The 18,480-nt window shown below is 43.7% G+C and overlaps 1 protein-coding gene across 6 annotated transcripts in view; it reads right to left on the reverse strand.

Moving 5' to 3' along the window:
* The window catches only part of RALGPS1 (Ral GEF with PH domain and SH3 binding motif 1), a 337,921-nt gene that overhangs the window by 226,876 nt on the left and 92,565 nt on the right, over positions 1-18,480 (reverse strand). For all 6 annotated transcript variants that reach the window (XM_044268334.1, XM_044268333.1, XM_044268329.1 and 3 more), the window contains one exon: positions 3,857-3,940. In XM_044268334.1, the coding sequence (XP_044124269.1) occupies positions 3,857-3,940 (84 nt within the window). The remainder of the gene's footprint in view (positions 1-3,856; positions 3,941-18,480) is intronic.

The raw sequence follows: 18,480 nt of genomic DNA on the forward strand, positions 1-18,480 counted from the left end.
TTTCTCTCAGCATTAATTAATATGGAAGCATCAGGCACTTATGCACATGGCCAGTGCCCGCAGGTGTCCTCCAGAACTGAACTATGGACAGGATAATGATACTGCTTCATACAGTGGCGCGGGCGGCAGTATTTTGTGCTGTACTGGGGTATATGATTGACCCCACCTCATTATGTTGCCCCGCCTTCTGTCAATTTGGACCCGCCTACAACATGGGACCACTTTAAGTTCCCAGTCCGCTCCTGTTGGCATTGGTTACTCACTGGAAGGTTATCTACATAATATGTAATGGGTCCCCCAGAGTAAGTTCTTGTTAGCAGCTTTCCAGGCCCAAAGAGGAGCGCTCCAGGCAGGAGAACCTCAATTATGAATACAGGAAAGGGTTGTTGAGAATCACTTGACTTCTTATTTCACAAAAGCAGTAACAATTTACAAACCTAAATGTTGGAAATTTTGAGAATGGCTTCTGAGTTATGAAAGAGGAATGAGGGTCCTGTAGGAAACTAGCAGAACACCTGCAGTAATTCAGAGCAGCGTCAGAGTCTAGAAGAATAGGATGCAGCAGCACTAGAAGGTTTGGGGGCCTCTCGTAGCTACTGCCCAACACAACATCTGCAGCTATTTTGGAAATAAATGACCTCAGCAGTCACATCATACGAAGAGAGATGAAAGAAAAGCCAAACCTATAGTTTTTGGTAATGGAGTTTCCTTACTGCATTAAGGGGAGAGGATTTCATAGATGATAAACAGATCTCCATTTGCGATGTGCAACACATCTCACACGCAACCTTTCAGTAATGCAAAGCGGAAAGTGCATTCCCACTCCATGAGCTGAAGGGTCTTTAAAATGGAAAATGTGTGTGTGGCTCCTGTATTTAGCCCTATCGCAGAGCAACCAGAATGTTCTTGACTGGGGATCTAAGGAAGGGTCTGTACTCTGTATATTGCACCCATATAACGTCCCACTGTCAGCGGGCTCGACATGACGAGTATGGCTACATTTACACGACCGTGGTCTTCTGCGGATCTGCAAAACACAGGAACCGGACCGCACATGCCGCCGCTATCCTCCAAAATGTCTGCACAAGAATAGGACATGTTCTATTTTTTTGCAGGGCGGCGGAACGGAACTACGGATGCGGACAACACGCTGTGTGCTGTCCTCATCTTTTGTCGCCTCATTGAAATAAATGGGTCCACACCTGTTCCGCAAAATTGCGGAACGGATGTGGGCTCATTCATACGGTCGAGTGAATGTAGCCTAAAGGGCAGAGTCAACCCCAGGTTTACGTGGGCCCCTTGGGCCAATAGAATCACACTGGGCCCCCTTTATGTCTGAACTTTATTCATCCACCTTGTATACTATGCAATGCTAATGTTTTCCAGGGATGTTTTCATCAAGGTTTTCGCTGCATTTTTTTGGTGTTTTCAGTAAAAATTATAAATACTGTATATTCTACTGTCATTTTTTACACAGGGTGAATAAAATGACACATGTGAACATATCCTATGAAGCATATATACTGCAAAGTTGCCTTCCCACATTCGTAGCCATAACTATAATTTTTTAAGTTTTCTGGGTTTATTAAAAGGAGTCTGTCAGCACATTTACCCCTTTTTAACAGTTCCCATAGCGCTGTAGCCGCAACCCAGATGATTAAAACGGTACCTTTATATGCTTTTGTGGACTTGTAAAACTGCCAAAAACAAACTTTGATGCATATGTAAATGAGGGCTCGTAAGTGCCCAGGGCGGCGTCCACCGCGTTGGTGCCCAGGCAGCTCTGCCTCTTCGGCTCTTATCCTCGCCCAGCCTCTTCCTCTGTCCACCCATCTGTTTTCTCTCCCCCTCAGCGAGATCCCGCGCCTGCGCGCTGACTTCCTTGGCCGGGGCATGCGCATAAGCTACTGCGATGCCGTGCCAGCAATGGGCATCGCAGTGCGCATGCCCCGGCCAAGGAAGTCAGCGCGCAGGCGCGGAATCTCGCTAAGGGGGAGAGAAAACAGATGGGCGGACAGAGGAAGAGGCTGGGCAGGGATAAGAGCCGAAGAGGCAGAGCTGCCTGGGCACCAACGCGGTGGACGCCGCCCTGGGCACTTACGAGCCCTCATTTACATATGCATCAAAGTTTGTTTTTGGCAGTTTTACAAGTCCACAAAAGCATATAAAGGTACCGCTTTAATCATCTGGGTTGCGGCTACAGCGCTATGGGAACTGTTAAAAAGGGGTAAATGTGCTGACAGACTCCCTTTAAATCAAGTATATTACAGAAATGTGTTTATTACCACAGTTTTTCTGCTGTTATCTTTTAAAAAAACAGTAAAAAAAATGTGACTTCTTTTTTTCCTACCTATAGACTCCTGTCATATAGAGATATATCAGTATATACCAGTATATTTTGCCTGTAGAGAAGAATACTATTGAGGTTTTCAGTCAGGGAAAATCCTCTCGCAGACAGCAGTTTGTGCCAGATTGTGTCATAGAAAACGGATCCGTCCCCATTGACTTACATTGTGTGTCAGGACGGATCCGTTTGGCTCAGTTTCGTCAGACGGACACCGAAACGCTGCAAGCAGCGTTTTGGTGTCTGCCTCCAAAGCGGAATGGAGGCGGATCGGAGGCAGACTGATGCATTCTGAGCGGATCCTTATCCATTTAGAATGCATTAGGGCAAAACTGATCCGTTTTGGACCGCTTGTGACAGTCCATGACGGATCTCACAAACGGAAAGCCAAAACGCCAGTGTGAAAGTAGCCTTAGTCATCGGGGCAGAAGGGGCTCGGTAACAGAGGTGACCAGGAACCCACTGGTTAATCTGGCTGAGCTCCAAAGATTGTGTGTGCAGATAGGAGAAACTTCGAAAAGGTCCACCATCACCGCAGGCTTCACCAATCTGGGCTTTATAGCAGAGTGGCCAGAAAGAAGCCTCTCCTCAGTAAGACACACATGGAGTTTGCAAAAAAAAAACACCTAAATGACTCCTGAAATCTAAGTGTCATGTCTGGAGGTACAACTCTCAATGTCCTTGAGTGGCCCAGTCAGAGCCTTGGGAACATCTCTGGAGAGACCTGAAAATGACTGACGGTCCCCATCCAACCAGACAGAGCTTGAGAGGATCTGCAGAAAAGAATGGAAGAAAAACCTGAAAGCCAGGTGTGGCATCATACCCAAGAAGACTGGAGGCAGTAATCACTGCCAAAGTGGCTTCAACTAAGTCCTGAGTAAAGGGTCGCAATACTTTGTGTCAATGCAAGATTTTAGGTTTTCCTTTTTAATAAATTAGCGAAGATTTTGAACCTTCTGTTTTCACTTTCTCATTATGAAGTTTCGAGTGCAGAATGATGGGGAAACCTTTAGCACAAGGCGGCCACATAACGAAATGTGATAAGGTCTGAAGACTTTCCGAAGGCACTGTATTCGTCCAGTCACCTTATGACATTCTCAATTATTTATTCCCTGTGAGGGCATAATGTAAGGCTGAGTCCGCATCACTGACATAAAGCTCAGCATATCCATAGGGCCAAGGTAGCCAGGCAGGGGCTAAAAGTGTGTCGTTCTGGCCTCCGTCAGACTGGTTTATGTCAGTACAACAAAAATCGAGTGCAAACTTTAAAACTTTTTATTATTTTTTTTAACATTGAACCATACGGGTGATGAATCCATTAAATCCGTATGTCCCAGCGTAAGCAGAGGCCATAAATGTCATGTTAACAGAGTAGCACAACTGGGGATGCCCTTCATCCATCTGCGTGGCATTCGTTCATAGGCATGAAACGTACATTGAATATGTCTGCTGGTAGAATAAGCTAGTGCCAGTAATCACAACCATTATTAATCCCCCCCAAGCAGTCTGTACCTGGTTAAACCGTCTTGTGAAGGCGACAACGTTTGGAGCTAGGCTGTGTTTTTCCTTCTTGTTCCAGCCGCAGCTGGCCAGCTCCTGAAAACAGAAGAGAGGTGACATCAGTCTTCCCACTTTGGTCATCGGGCTTTGGATTTATAGAGAAAAACAAAACATAAATTTTACACCAGCAGCTCCCAAGACACTTCTTGTTGTGACCGTCCTGCTGACTACACCCCGGGTCCTGACACGTCACCTCTGAAGTAGAATCACGAATCACACAGACTGTCAATGACGAAAATAATACACATCATATTCCTATAATATTCCCTCTTCCTGTTGTTGTGTACTATGTTTGGCCTCTGTTTAGTGTAATTTGGTCACAATATAATCATGGGATACTGGCAGCTCAATGTTTACCTATGGAGGGTAGCGGGGAACGGTGTCAACATGCTGACCACGCGCAACAATGAAGTCGCTGGAAAGTAGCCATAGACTATATTACATGATGGCACTGCTTATAATGTCATAACTCTTTATTAGGAAGGCCTCCCTTTAAAGGCTATGTACACCTTTGGGGGCAATTAGTTTTATTATTACATTGTACTCATTATGAGCTTCAAATCATTTTTTCAATTGGTCTTTATTAAATATAGAGTCTCTCTCTCTGTACAGGGCTAAGATGCTCTACTTAGCAGAATATGAATTTTCTCTCTGCTCCGCCAGACAGCTAGCTGACAGCTCCTTATCTCTGCTCTCTGACTTTATAAACACTCATCAAAGCTGAATCCTTATCTTACTGATAAGAATGTGGCTTATATAAGGGTTTGTGACCTCTCAGTAATTTAGAGATAAGGGTTATTAGAAGTGAAAGTGTAAGTAGGAATCACACAGCTACAAAAACTGTTACTCCTTTGTGACAGAACGGCTCAATATTTTTAATAAAGACCAATTGAAAAAATTATTTTTAGCCCCAAATGAGTAAAATGCAATCATAAAAAATTGCCCCTGAAGGTGTACGTAGCCTTTAAAAGGACTTTTGTATCATACTTACAATTAAAAAAAATCTATAAAAATAAAACTAAATATAAAGTACAGTTTCACAAGCAATCCCATATTTCATACACAAACGACCCATCGCTCATCTTATCTGAATTTAGCCGATGTTATGCAAACAAATGTTAATGAGAATTTTGCCCATCAGTAAAGGAAGTTAAATCTGTTCGATAAGCTGGTAACAATTACTCACTAAAGTACTCAAGGAGGGACTTCGGGATTTTCAGTATATTGTTCTGAGATAAAGGGGTTTTCTGAGACCCCAATAATTTAGGTAAAGTATGGTAAAGGGTATAAAATAACAAAAATAGCCTAAGGCTAGTTTCACACTAGTGCTAAACCTGCGGCCCTCCAGCTGTTGCAAAACTATAACTCCCAGCATGCCCAGCCAGTATACAGCTATTAGGGCATGCTGGGAGTTGTGGTTTTGCAACAGCTTTTAGGGCCGCAGATTGTGCATCTGTATGTTAAATTGTTCTGGAGGAGGAACAGCCTGCCAGGGATCATCACAGTGACAGAGAACCGCCAGGCCTCATTGACTATATTGGGACCTAGTAGGGATCCGGCCTGTTTTAGGCATTAGCAGTGTTTTTTGTCTGGCCGAATCCCGGCACAGAAACAGGCCGGATAACAGCCGGGTCCCATTATAGTGAATGGGCTCCAGCGGTAGCATCTGGCAATACCGGATATGATTGACTCTAGCAGGCTGTTCCTTTACCAGAACAGCCTGCCTGAACAGTTTAGTGCTAGTGTGAAACTATCCTAAGGCTTCATGCACACAACCGTATTTTGGATCCACATTCAATCAGCATTTTTTGCAGATTGCACATGGACCCAATCACTTGTACGGGCCCACAAAACAAAAGGACAGCACACGGATGTTATCCATATGCTGTCGACATCCGTGTCGACATCTGCAAATTACAGAACATGTCCTATTCTTGACCGTTCTGCAATAAAGAATAGCCATTTCTATTAATGGGACTGAGAAAAATGTGAAAGGTATCTGTATCATGTGCATGTAGCCTAAGTCCTTGTGCACATGACCATATCTGTGTTCTGGTCCGCAAAATACAGATACCTTCTGTGTGCTGTAAGAAGGAACAAGGAATCATTGTGGAGCTCAGGAGGTCTGTGTGCTGTGATCTGAGGGCTGTGTTGGGATCCGCGGCTTAAGCCGGGCTGGGGGGCTCACACCCCTGTGAGGGCGAACAGGACAACCTAACGCCTGTCTGTGGACTTGACAAAGCAGAACTTCCAACAGGGTGTGAAGTAACACCCAGGAGACAAGGTGACTGTTTTGTATATGAACTTTTCATGTGTGTGAACAATCGCCAAGCAACTTGCGTTTTTGTTTTGCTTTAACGTGAGAATGTTTTGAACCAAGAACTTGTACTTTGCTGTGCTGCACCCACTAATCCTAACTACCAGAGCGAATCCCCACAGTGCATTCTGCAATTTTTTTTACTCCCGTTAATATAAATTGCTATTCTGGTCTGTAATGAGGACTAGAACTCGGACATGATCTATAATTTGCGGGAACGGACATACGGACAACATCCGTGTGCTGTCCATTTTTTTTGCGAGCCCATAGAAATGAATAGATCTCTGTGCTATCTGCAAAAAAAGAGGCAAATAGCATGTGGATGGTAAAAACGGTCGTGTGTATGAGGCCTTACTCATCTGTTCAATACCCACCATTCCAAAACTGCTCTTTCGTCGGTCTTGGTTTCTGCTACTGCAGCAATGACATCTTTGACTACCCCATGTAACTGCTGAGACCAGAGATTGGAGCAGAGGAGGAAAGGCTCAGGAATGGACAGGTGAAGAAGGCTTCTTTTGTTAGAACACTCCTTGCCCCTACCTACATTTTTGAGGGGTCTTGGAAATACCCTTTAATGTAGGAGAGTCCACTATTCACTACATCCAATGGTCTGCGGCATTTCTTCTGTGGTGCTCCAGGGATAATGAACACGTGCTGCGGATCACTGGGGATTACAGCAGCGAGACACCTTGATCACCTAAGGTTCTTGGTACTACTATGTGTACTGCATAGATCCACACGTGTCATATTCAACACAGATTTAAGTGCAGATTACAAAATCCACATCAAATCCTCAACCCTGTTCACATGCACTGGAAATTTCAACATGGATTTTTTTTGTGCTGCCATGGAAAAATGCTTGCTAGTAGGGTGCTATTTATTTCTGTAGATTCCTCACCAAGAAATAGGACATCGGCCTCACTGAAGGATAGTAGGGATAATCCTCGTGCAGATCCGAGCCAGAGATCGGAGGGTAAATTAAGATTTCTGATGTGAAAATTATGGGTCATGTCTCAATCTGACCTGTGAGGTTGTACCTTTATAGTTAGCAGCCCGTCTATCGCATAGGGACTCTATAGTTTTTATTTGGTCTTTTTCTTCTTCCTTAAACATAACCTATTTCTTATGTATTCCGTCATAAGCAAAATCTCATCCTCCTCGGCCACCCTGGAGGTCGTCTTCTCCTGATTATTCTGACATGAGGGTCAATATTAGCACATTGGGTTTACAGTGGAACGTCCCTGCTGTGTAACCAATTACCGATAGAACTGGGTCTAGGATGCTGTTAACGACCAGAGCAGTCTCACCACGAAATGCCTTTGCTTGGAAAAAGCAAAAAGCCTCATAGGAATTTCCAACAAGGAAGGGCCTCCTAAGTAAACAGCACAAAAGAATCCTCGTATTTTAGCAGAGAAACGCTAAAGAAAATCTAACGATTGTTTGACAAACGTCTTATGGAACTTTCTGTCTGGAAATGTTTTTATAGGAAATGCCGTAGACGCCGACGCCACCAGATCTCTTCACTGACACGAAGCCGTGAGCTCATCAACAGTCTACTAGCAATTACCTGACACTAGAGTAATTCAGATGAGTCAAGGCCTACTGAAAAGTTGCTGGTTTTGCTGATTTTGCTTTAGTTTTTTTTGTTGGTTTTGCTTTAAGTGCTTTGTATGTATTGCTGGGTGGCATTTTGATATTATAGATGGTGCCTGGACCAGCGGTAGGTAGGTTCTTTACTAAAAGGGACCCTTATCTACCAAACTCCTTGGCTTTACAAGTATAGAATGGTTGTCCACATCACCGGGAGTCCTGGCATCTGCCCAGTATTTACCCGCGTTTGCCGTGATATGACAATATTGGAAATTTTGGCCTCAATAAGCCTCCAAGAAAAACTCCTCTTTACTTGATCACATTTGAGGTATGGATTCTACTTTTCCTTTTGTCATTGGAGCAGAACAGAATTAAAGCCGTGATGGATATATGCTGACAGCTCCGGACAGACTCCACTGACTTATAATGAGATCTGTCGGGTTCAATCATGGCGTCCGTCACTTTACCCAAAAAAATATATAGCGGGTGGTAAGAGCCATGGGAATGGCTGGGATGGCTACTGAGACAAGTGTCTTAGAAGACGGCACCACACCATTGCCACCACCAGCAACTCATATGCTAATAAACTTAATTCAATAGTCACCAGGATGCAAACAATTTTGGAAATAAACTCATTTTGCACCATGGAGGAGACTGGTCAGCATTATTTTTTGGGCACTACATTAGCAGGAAAGACAATGGAAACTTTTTAATTAGACAATTCTGGCTCTCGTCATGTAGAAAATAAAAAATCTTGTATGGACCCTTACAGCTCTATTCCATGGATTGTAAGGAGCGGTAAACCAGCCGTACATATGAGGTCTCAGTATCCAGACATCAATGTTCTTTACATTATACTGTAGACTCAACTTCGAGAAAAGGGTTTAACTCATTATATATATATACATATATATATATATACACATATATATATATATATAAAGGAATTCTAAATTAGAGATGAAAAGTATAGAACAGCGGGGCGAATAAATGTCTATATACGTGAATATTTTCCCTCCTATCGGTTGTGTGAATTCAGGCTTGACGGCTTTAGAGTAAAAACACATAAATCTAAAGAATAACCATTGGATGGAGACTGACCCAAGAAACTGTCCAAACACCCTGCACATTGTCAATATGAAGTCAGTAGAGAATGTCAAATATTCTAATTTCTAACCAAAGAAAAGGAGAAAATAATAATCACAGCCTACCACAGATTCTACATAAAACCCTCCTGGAATCCCGGACAATAAAAATCGGCTTATTTCTTTTCCGCAAGTATTTTAGATTTGCCCAGAATTGTGGTGGAGAATTTAAACATTAAGTTGTCCCTTTACTTTTTGCATTACCTCCTGATCTTACATCGGGTGTAGAGAAACACAGGTCGTATTAAATACAGTAGGACGTGTGCACAAAATTCCTTCGGCACCGAACCGACGGTACGGCCCAGTCAGCTACCTGTGTCTCACCAGGCCCCAAGGAAGATGCTTTGACAACACCTGAAGAGAGACAGGACGCCGGCAAATAATATAAGATGTATATCAACTGGCCCATTCTGCCTCCCTGCAGAGTCTCTCGTCAGTGTAAGGCTTGGGCAACATGGGGATTTTGGCCGTGTGGTCACGTTGCAACCCGCAAGTCGCCAGATGGTCTGAACCTGCTGGTCAAAATCACCATCTAGCCTTAGCTTTAAGCTCTGGGTAAAACCTGGTGTGCATCTTAAAGGGTAACTCTCATCAGGAAATTCGATGTTACACCAGGCTCAATATCGTGTAGGGCTGGCTCAGCTGAATGTAATGATACCTTTCACTTAGCGATCCATTGCTTGATTCTGGAGAAAAAGTAATCCATATGAGCAATTAAGTCCACCAAGGGCAGGGCCAAGTCACTCTGTGCACCCTTGCTGCTCCCTCTGCCCTCCCCTCCCTCTCATTCTTGATTGACAGGGTCAGATAAGAGAACTAAGCAGGAACCTGGCCTTGTCAATTAGGAAGCGACTTGCAGAGGAGGAGCAAGGGTGCACCGAGTTTCTCGTTCCCGCCCTTGGTGCACTTAGCTGTTCATTTCTGTTTATTACATTCAGCCGAGCAGGTCCTGCAAGGCATTGCTCCTGGTGAAATATATTGATATTCCTGGTTGCACGATTTTGTTGCACGGGTGTAGAAAGCACGATCCTCTGGCTTTTAAAAAATAGTGAAATTCCTGGTGACAGACTCCCTATAAGTGCAGCTACACTAAGTATAAAGTCAAGGTAAACTCGGAATACTTTCACATACTTATGGGAGTTCAAAAAAAAAAAGCAGAGCGAGGGCATTCTTCTATTTTTGGCAGCCCCGTTGCAATAAATTTTGGGGCGGCCACGCATGTGCAGTGAACTCTCATTCAATTTGGGGACTCTGTTCTAGGGACAAGTGCAGGTCCCAAAAGGTGGGACCCGCACCAGTGCATATCCTAGTGATATGACACTAATGTCGGAGGTGAAACAACCCCTTAAGCTAGATGCATGTTGGCAAACCTGCCAGTTCTAGTGCCATCGGCCGACCATCTAATATGTATTGGGGGTCTCCGGACCAATGGCAGATGTCAGGGGGAGAGAAGTAATGCTGGTTTTCAACATGCCCAATCTTTTTGTTCTCAAGGGGTTTCTGGCAGAAGCTTCTCTCCTCTCCCAGTTCCACACATGCATGTGTATGGGGGGGACAGATGGCTGTCAACAAACGAGCATGCATGGCTGTCTTTAGTGCAGTGACAGAAGGGCTGGGCAATGGTATCAGGGCAGTTTTGTATTGAGTGTTCCTTTAAATAATATACAGTCAGGCGTGGATAGCTTTTTAGTGAACTGCCATGATGCTTCATCAATATGGTAAAAAATAATAAAAAATTGAAGAAAATAATTTACAAAAAAATTATATATATATATATATATATATATATATATATATATATATACACATACACATACACGTAAATTAACAGAATACCAGTAAACAAGACAGTAAGACTGCACATAAGACTGAGTAAAAAAATAATATAAAAAAAAAACACATGAATTTGAGGTCCCCCCATCTAAACACATTGACTGTTCCTATTTTCCACCCAGAGAGTTTTTATTTTCAATTATTTAAACACTGGACATCAAAGGAAATGTAATTTCCATCCTCTCTGAAAATATCTCGGAACTGGCAATGCGACTTTATGACTTTTCCATTGTAGGACACAGAAGTGGTTTCGGCAAAGAGAAAAGACGGGAATTACAGGACGGTTTGGGCCAGGGAACATTATCGAAGTAACCTGTCAGCTTGAAACTGGATCACATGTGGTTTGGAGGTCGAATATATTCAGGGGGAGCATAAAACACAGGAGATGGGGCATTTAAGGACGCCACTTATAAAGCTGGATTGAGGTGTGCGTGAGAGTCAGAAATTATTGAAGCAACAGGTTAACCTACTGGTATTTATCCACCTACAGTATATACCCCATACTCTTTATCCACATGGATATCTTATTACTAGCGCCTTAGGCACCTATTATATTGTGTGCAGATCCTGGCTGAATATTTACTGCAGGCTCCAATACCGCCACCTACGGGTGCAAACCTTTATAACACTTCATGGAAAATAAAAATAGAAATCAGCCTATACAAATTGGAGCAAATTAGTCTAATGTGGGACCGGTCGAAGATCTAATGTGTATGGGGACCTCTCAAGAGTCACCCGAATGTCAAGGTAGGGAACCCTTAGACCCCCTGGAGACATGTCGCTGGCAAAACAGGAGTAACTTGCAGCTCCAGATGCAAAATACGTAAGAGGGCCTGACAACCATCACATATGTTTAAATAAGGGGCCATGGGACTATTTTGGGCAAGGCTTCAGGCCTGGGGTGTGATAGTAACCTCTGCATTTGGATGATAAAATTTAAGAAGTTTTGAGGACAATTTATGGGCTTATATTTATATTTCCAGTCTCTCACCTCGCTTTCCACTCCATGATGGTCAGGATAAAATGCTGAATACCGCAATAACTCAGCATCAACTCCTTTTATTTTGCTAGTCGTGACTGGACCCGTTGACTGCAAAAAAATTCCTACGTTAAAAACCCAACACTCACTTTTTAACCAGAGGAACCTTCCAATATCACAAGAGACTCCGAAGGAAGACCCCAAAACCGGTGGCATTATACAGGGCCACATTTTATGATGCCAACTCAATGTTTATCCCTCATCACTGCCAGGAAGAAAGAAATCACATTTACTTCTAATACAATAGTCCTTCCCAACTTCTGGCCTGTGACCTGACTACAAGGACTGGACCCCCACCCTGGCGTCTCATCGAACCGATAAGATACCTTGCGCACGTACAGTGTGCTACTTGCTCTATCTAATCACTTCTTGCACAGCTGGTAAGCACACAGCACAGGCTCGGCCAGGTTCCCTTGGCAGAAGACAGTCCCCAGTCTTAAAACTCACCTTCTTGGATTTCTCTAGAAATATCTTGGAATTACCAAAATTGCTAGCAGATGAAAGAGCTCGTGGAGCCCGAGCGCAGAGACAAACACTGCTCCTCGGCATAGGCTTCCCCTTTTTCCTGACACGTGCCACAGAGAAAAGAAAGCAAACTATGCTTTACTGTACTATTATTACTTCCAAGTCGTAGAGTGTCTTAGGTATCCCTTTATACGAGTATACAGTACTGAGAATGCACGATCACAACTCGGAGACCTCCGTTCTGGTGATGGTTGGAGATCCCAGCGACCCACCCCCCAATGATGTAAATGCTATTCACTATCCAGTGGGTAATTTGGAATACCCCTTTGAGGCCTCGTTCACATTTCATAGATTGTAAGCTCTTGTGAGCAGGCTCCTCATTCCTCTTGTAATTATTGACTTGTCTGTTGCTATGTTATTTATGACTGTTTTTACATGAACCCCTGAACTGTAAAGCGCTGCAGAATACACTGCCTGTCCCAAAAAAAAGTCGACACCTGGATTTGACTAAGCAAATAGTTATGAGCCTCCTATTGGATAATTACTGCCGGGCGATTATCTTTCAGCTGGCAACAAGTTATTCATGCCCAACTGGTGCAATGAGTTGCTTCTCATTTCTTAAACAACCACGTAGAAAGACACATCTCGTGGTCGTGGAAAAGAGGTTAGTCCGTTTGAGAAGGGTCAAATCATTGGCATGCATCAATCAGAGAAAACATCTAAGGAGATTGCAGAAACTACTAAAATTGGGTTAAGAACTGTCCAACGCATTATTAAAAACGGGAAGGATAGTGGGGACCCATCGGATTGGAGGAAGAAATGTGGTGGGAAAAAATCATGAATGATCGGCGATCACTTAAACGTTTGGTTAAATCAAATTGAAGAAAAACAACAGTAGAACTAGGGGCTATGTTTAAATGTGAAAGTAAGAGCATTTCCACACGCACAACGCGAAGGGAACTCAAGGGATTGGGACTGAACAGCTGTGTAGCCGTAAAAAAAACACTAATCAGTGAGGCAAACCAGAAAAAAAGGCTTCAATTTGCTGGGGAGCATAAAGATTGGACTCTGGAGCAATAGAATAAGGTCATGTAGTCTGATGAGTCAAGATTGACCCTGTTCCAGAGTGATGGGCGCATCAGGGTAAGAAGAGAGGCAGATGAAGTGATGCCCCCATCATGCCTACTGTACCAGCCTGTGGGGTCAGTGCTATGATCTGGGGTTGCTACAGTTGGTCAGGTCCAGGTTCAGCAACAGTATGTGCTCCAAGAATGAGGTCAGCGACTACCTGAACATACTGAATGACCAGGTTATTCCATCAATGGATTTGTTCCTCCCTGATGGCACGGGCATATTCCAAGATGACAATGCCAGGATTCATCGGGCTCAAATTGTGAGAGAGTGGTTCAGGGAGCATGAGACATCATTGTCACACATGGATTGGCCACCATAGTGCCCAGACCTTAACCCCATTGAGAATCTTTGGGATGTGCTGGAGAAGGCTTTGCGCAGCAGTCAGACTCTACCATCATCAATGCAAGATCTTGGTGAAAAATGAATGCAACACTGGATGGAAATAAATCTTTTGACATTGCAGAAGCTTATCAAAACAATGCCACAGCGAATGCGTGTCGTAATCAAAGCTAAAGGCGGTCCAATGAAATATTAGAGTGTGCGACCTCTTTTTTTTTGGTGGCGACTTAATTTTTGGACAGGCAGTGTATGTTGGCGCTATATAAATAAAGATTATTTATTATTATTATTCTGTTTTTCACTGATGAATGCTGTCCGCATTTTCTACAGTCAGCATACGTACCCATTGATTTTACTGTGTTTGTTCACACATCAGTGGTTTTCCACTGACCATGGGTCAATGAAAAAAATCACGGAGACATGCACTACTTTGGTCCATGATGCAGACCAAACACGGGTACAAATTACTGACACAACACAGAGGACATCCATGTCTGGTCCGTTTTTCACAGACCACTGGTAGGAGATGCTCTGAGCAGTATTTGTAGAATATGGAGGATACACGGCAGGAATAAACGGACACACAGACCAAACAAGAACGAATTTCTCCACAGATGTCAAACGGACATGGAACTGTGTATGAAGTCTAAGTATGTGTTTTTGGAGGCTCTGGTATCACTGAGCCCTGCTGACTGCGGACTATAAGACGTAGGGAAGTTTTTCTTTGCCAAAAAGTAAGTATTTGGTTAGAGGTCATCTTCGAAAACTCTGATCACTGCCTATAGAGGCTTTTCATTCTTGAAATTAGTGGTGGCCTGAGATCGAAGACTTTACCAGTGTCATCTGATCACCTCTATCTATGACATATAAAAAAATATATATTTTTAGAGCTCATGAATCCGTTTTGCAGTCTGCAAATTGCAGATCTACAAAACATGGATTACATATTTTGCAGAACGGAACGGCCAGCCCTACGATAGAAATGCCTTTTCTTGTCCGCAAAAACGGACAAGAATAGGACATGTTCTATCTTTTTTGCAGGGCCGCGGAACGAAAGTACGGAGGCGGAAAGCGCATGGTGTACTGTCTTTTACATCTTTTGCGGCCCCATTGAAATTAATAGGTCCGCACCCGGAACAGATGCGGACACAAATACATGGTCATCTGAATGAGCCCTTAGACTGGATTTCCTCTTTAAGTTGCCTGCCTTTCATTCCTGTTAATAGTCTCTGTTCGGTCCCGTAACGTCTTATATTGACTATGCAAATGTATATCTGGCCTAATTTACTTCAAGGGGACCCCTAAACCAACAACCCGAGGTCTACACTCACAACACTGTACAAATCATCCAGTAAATTAGCAGCTAATGACTTCTCATTCGGAGGTTTGAAGCCTCAGATGTAAGTTGCCATAGTCATGGGATAATGCATTAGAGCCGCCAGCAAAAAGCCGGTGACATCACCCCGCGTATAAAGAGAGAGAAGCGGAGCCAAGCTGGTCATGTGGCGCCACTCACCTCAGTAGCGCATTAGTAGGATTCAGCTTAAGCAGGACACGTAAACAATGTCACATCAAAGCGCTGGTTAATAAATTCAGCCCTTCAACCGCAAGTATCACTAAAATCCCGTAAGTCTATGAAGCGTCTTCTGGGGTTTACTCTGAACTCCGGACACTGATCAGTACCGAGTAACAGAATCCAAACACTAAACCCCAAAAGGAAAGCTTTCTACATGCAAAAGGGGTCCCTTCACAGACGTACAGGCCAATAATTGGTAATCCAATAAAAGCTAATAGTCTCAGGCTGGCCCGGTAAAATAGAATACTGTACATTTCCTGCATTTTCCTATTTCGAGCCTTGATTGCTTTTCCCATAAACATGCTTTTGTTGAAGCAGCTTTAGGTCGTTTCTTCTTCTATACAGAATTCGATGCTGGATTGTTATAAATACATAAACTCCATACTGTGATTGTCCATATTGCCTCCTTTGCTGGCTGGATTCATTTTCCCATCACAATATACGCTGCTCATTTTCAGCGGTTTAGCCGACCGCTGCAGCGCAGAGACAAGGTGGCTGGGACTGGAGCTGCTGCGCATGCGTGCCTATGTGTGTGTTCTCCTGCGGTCCTGACCACTAGAGAGGCCGGCAATCTTTCCTATAGTGAACAAGTACAACCGTGGCTGCCGGATTGCAATATGGACAATCACAATACATTAGTAAGGGCCTTGTATTAACTTCATCTACGTGAAGTCAGACGAACCTAGACCGTGCGCATAGGCGGCATTTACTGTATAGCGGTCTTGCTCTTTCATTGATGCGGTGACTATACTTCTCAGATTTAGGAGACATTTGCTCCATTACGTTAGTGCAGTGAACTATTACATCTGTGCATCACTTAACAATTCCCCTTTTGAAGTTTTATCAACCAAGTTGACTGGTCAGCGAGAAAGCGCAGGACGAGGGGCGTTTTCTGAACAACGGCCACCGCTTATCTCTCCAGTAAGGAATGCTGGGTTCTGTCTTCTAAAATGTGGTCTCTCCAAAGTCCACAATGTGAGATAATTACATCACACGTTACTGTTTGAACTTGACGGATAAATTATGGAAACATTTATTCCTTTAACATCTTCCAAAACACAGAAAACATTCGCTCTTCCAGCTTTCCTGGCCGCCTACTGCAAGAAAATAAAAGCTAAGGGAAGGACTCAAGTACGTAACTCAAGAAGACTTATGGCCCCTGTGGGGTTGATGGATGCTGGACTTGTGCCTTGGCAGCAGAAAGATTACAAATTTATAACGGATGATAAAAGATTCTATTGTTTTTGAGAAACCAAAAAGAAATATCATTATTTTTCTTCCACAATGGGGTGTGCCCCAAAACAGTGCCAGTGTGCACAGGAACAAACCCTACTGGCAAGGGGAGTGGTAACAACTAGTCGTCAGTTCACCGATACATTTCTAGGAGGAGTAAGAGAAGAACAGCAAAACACTGAGTTAGGCAAAAAGAAAAAAATAAATTACACTTGATTTTGATATAATGACACACCAGTTAGGGCCTTTAATATATACACTCACCTAAAGAATTATTAGGAACACCTGTTCTCTTTCTCATTAATGCGATTATCTAGTCAACCAATCACATGGCAGTTGCTTCAATGCATGTCGGGTTGTGGTCCTGGTCAAGACAATCTCCTGAACTCCAAACTGAATGTCAGAATGGGAAAGAAAGGTGATTTAAGCCATTTTGAGCGTGGCATGGTTGTTGGTGCCAGACGGGCCGGTCTGAGTATTTCACAATCTGCTCAGTTACTGGGATTTTCACGCACAACCATTTCTAGGGTTTACAAAGAATGGTGTTAAAAGGGAAAAACCTCCAGTATGCGGCCGTCCTGTGGGCGAAACTGCCTTGTTGATGCTAGAGGTCAGAGGAGAATGGGCCGACTGATTCAAGCTGATAGAAGAGCAACGTTGACTAAAATAACCACTCGTTACAACCGAGGTATGCAGCAAAGCATTTGTGAAGCCACAACACGCACAACCTTGAGGCGGATGGGCTACAACAGCAGAAGACCCCACCGGGTACCACTCGTGTCCACTACAAATAGGAAAAAGAGGCTACAATTTGCACAAGCTCACCAAAATTGGACTGTTGAAGACTGGAAATGGGAGACAATGTCCCGCCTTCATTTCCCTCCCTCGTTTATTAAATGGGTACAACTGTTGTATCAGGCGCCCACAGCGCGCATTAGAGTAAATGGATTTACCTCCCGATCTTTTAGATTATATAGGGGCACAAGGCAGGGTTGTTCCCTGTCGCCGCTGCTGTTTGCCCTGATAATGGAACCCCTTACACAATTAATCAATAATAGCTCCTTGATTGAGGGATGGTCGATAGCCGGGATACAAGAGAAAGTGTCGCTGTACGCGGACGACCTGTTGGTGTACTTAGCTGACCCTGGCCCTTCCTTGGAAACCCTACTAGATGTGGTGAATGGATATGGGAGATACTCGGGTTTGCGGGTGAATTGGGCTAAATCCAGTCTATGCATAGTAGATGTAGATGAAGGGGTTGATATCTCTCCGGTGTCCCCTCTGAGAGTGGTGGACAGCTTTCTTTATTTGGGGATTCATATCCATAGAGACCCTCGGCAATTCTGCCTTTTGAATCTGAGACCCACTATGGAATACATTACACGTAAGCTGGAAGCCTGGGAGAATCTACCCTTGACCTTAATAGGCAGGATCAACATTATCAAAATGGTACTGCTGCCTAAGCTATTATATGTGTATAGAGCAGCTCCAGTAAAGATTCCTAAGTCCCATTTTGATGTTTTAGACAAAGTCGTGTCTCGGTTCTTATGGTGTCACCAGACCCCAAGAATAGCAAGAAAAACACTGAAAACTTCCTACTTACAAGGGGGTTTGCAACTTCCAGACATGTATATTTACTACATAGCGACACGCCTGATGTATGCTTACTGGTGGATTAGCGCGGATGCCAATAATCCAGCGGTGGTGTTGGAGGCAGTGCTAGTTGGGTCGTATGAAGCTCTAACAAACTTGGTTTATAGGGGAGGAGGAGCTCTGGTTCACGGGAGATATACGGAGGCCATGGTGACTGTTATGGAGGCATGGGCGAGATTTGTGAATACACATATGGATACCCAAGCAGGAGAAACCTGGTCTCCGTATATCCCACTATGGCGTAATAAGCAC

This window comes from Bufo gargarizans, chromosome 9, assembly GCF_014858855.1.
Source record: "Bufo gargarizans isolate SCDJY-AF-19 chromosome 9, ASM1485885v1, whole genome shotgun sequence".
Classification (NCBI taxonomy): Eukaryota; Metazoa; Chordata; class Amphibia; order Anura; family Bufonidae; genus Bufo; species Bufo gargarizans.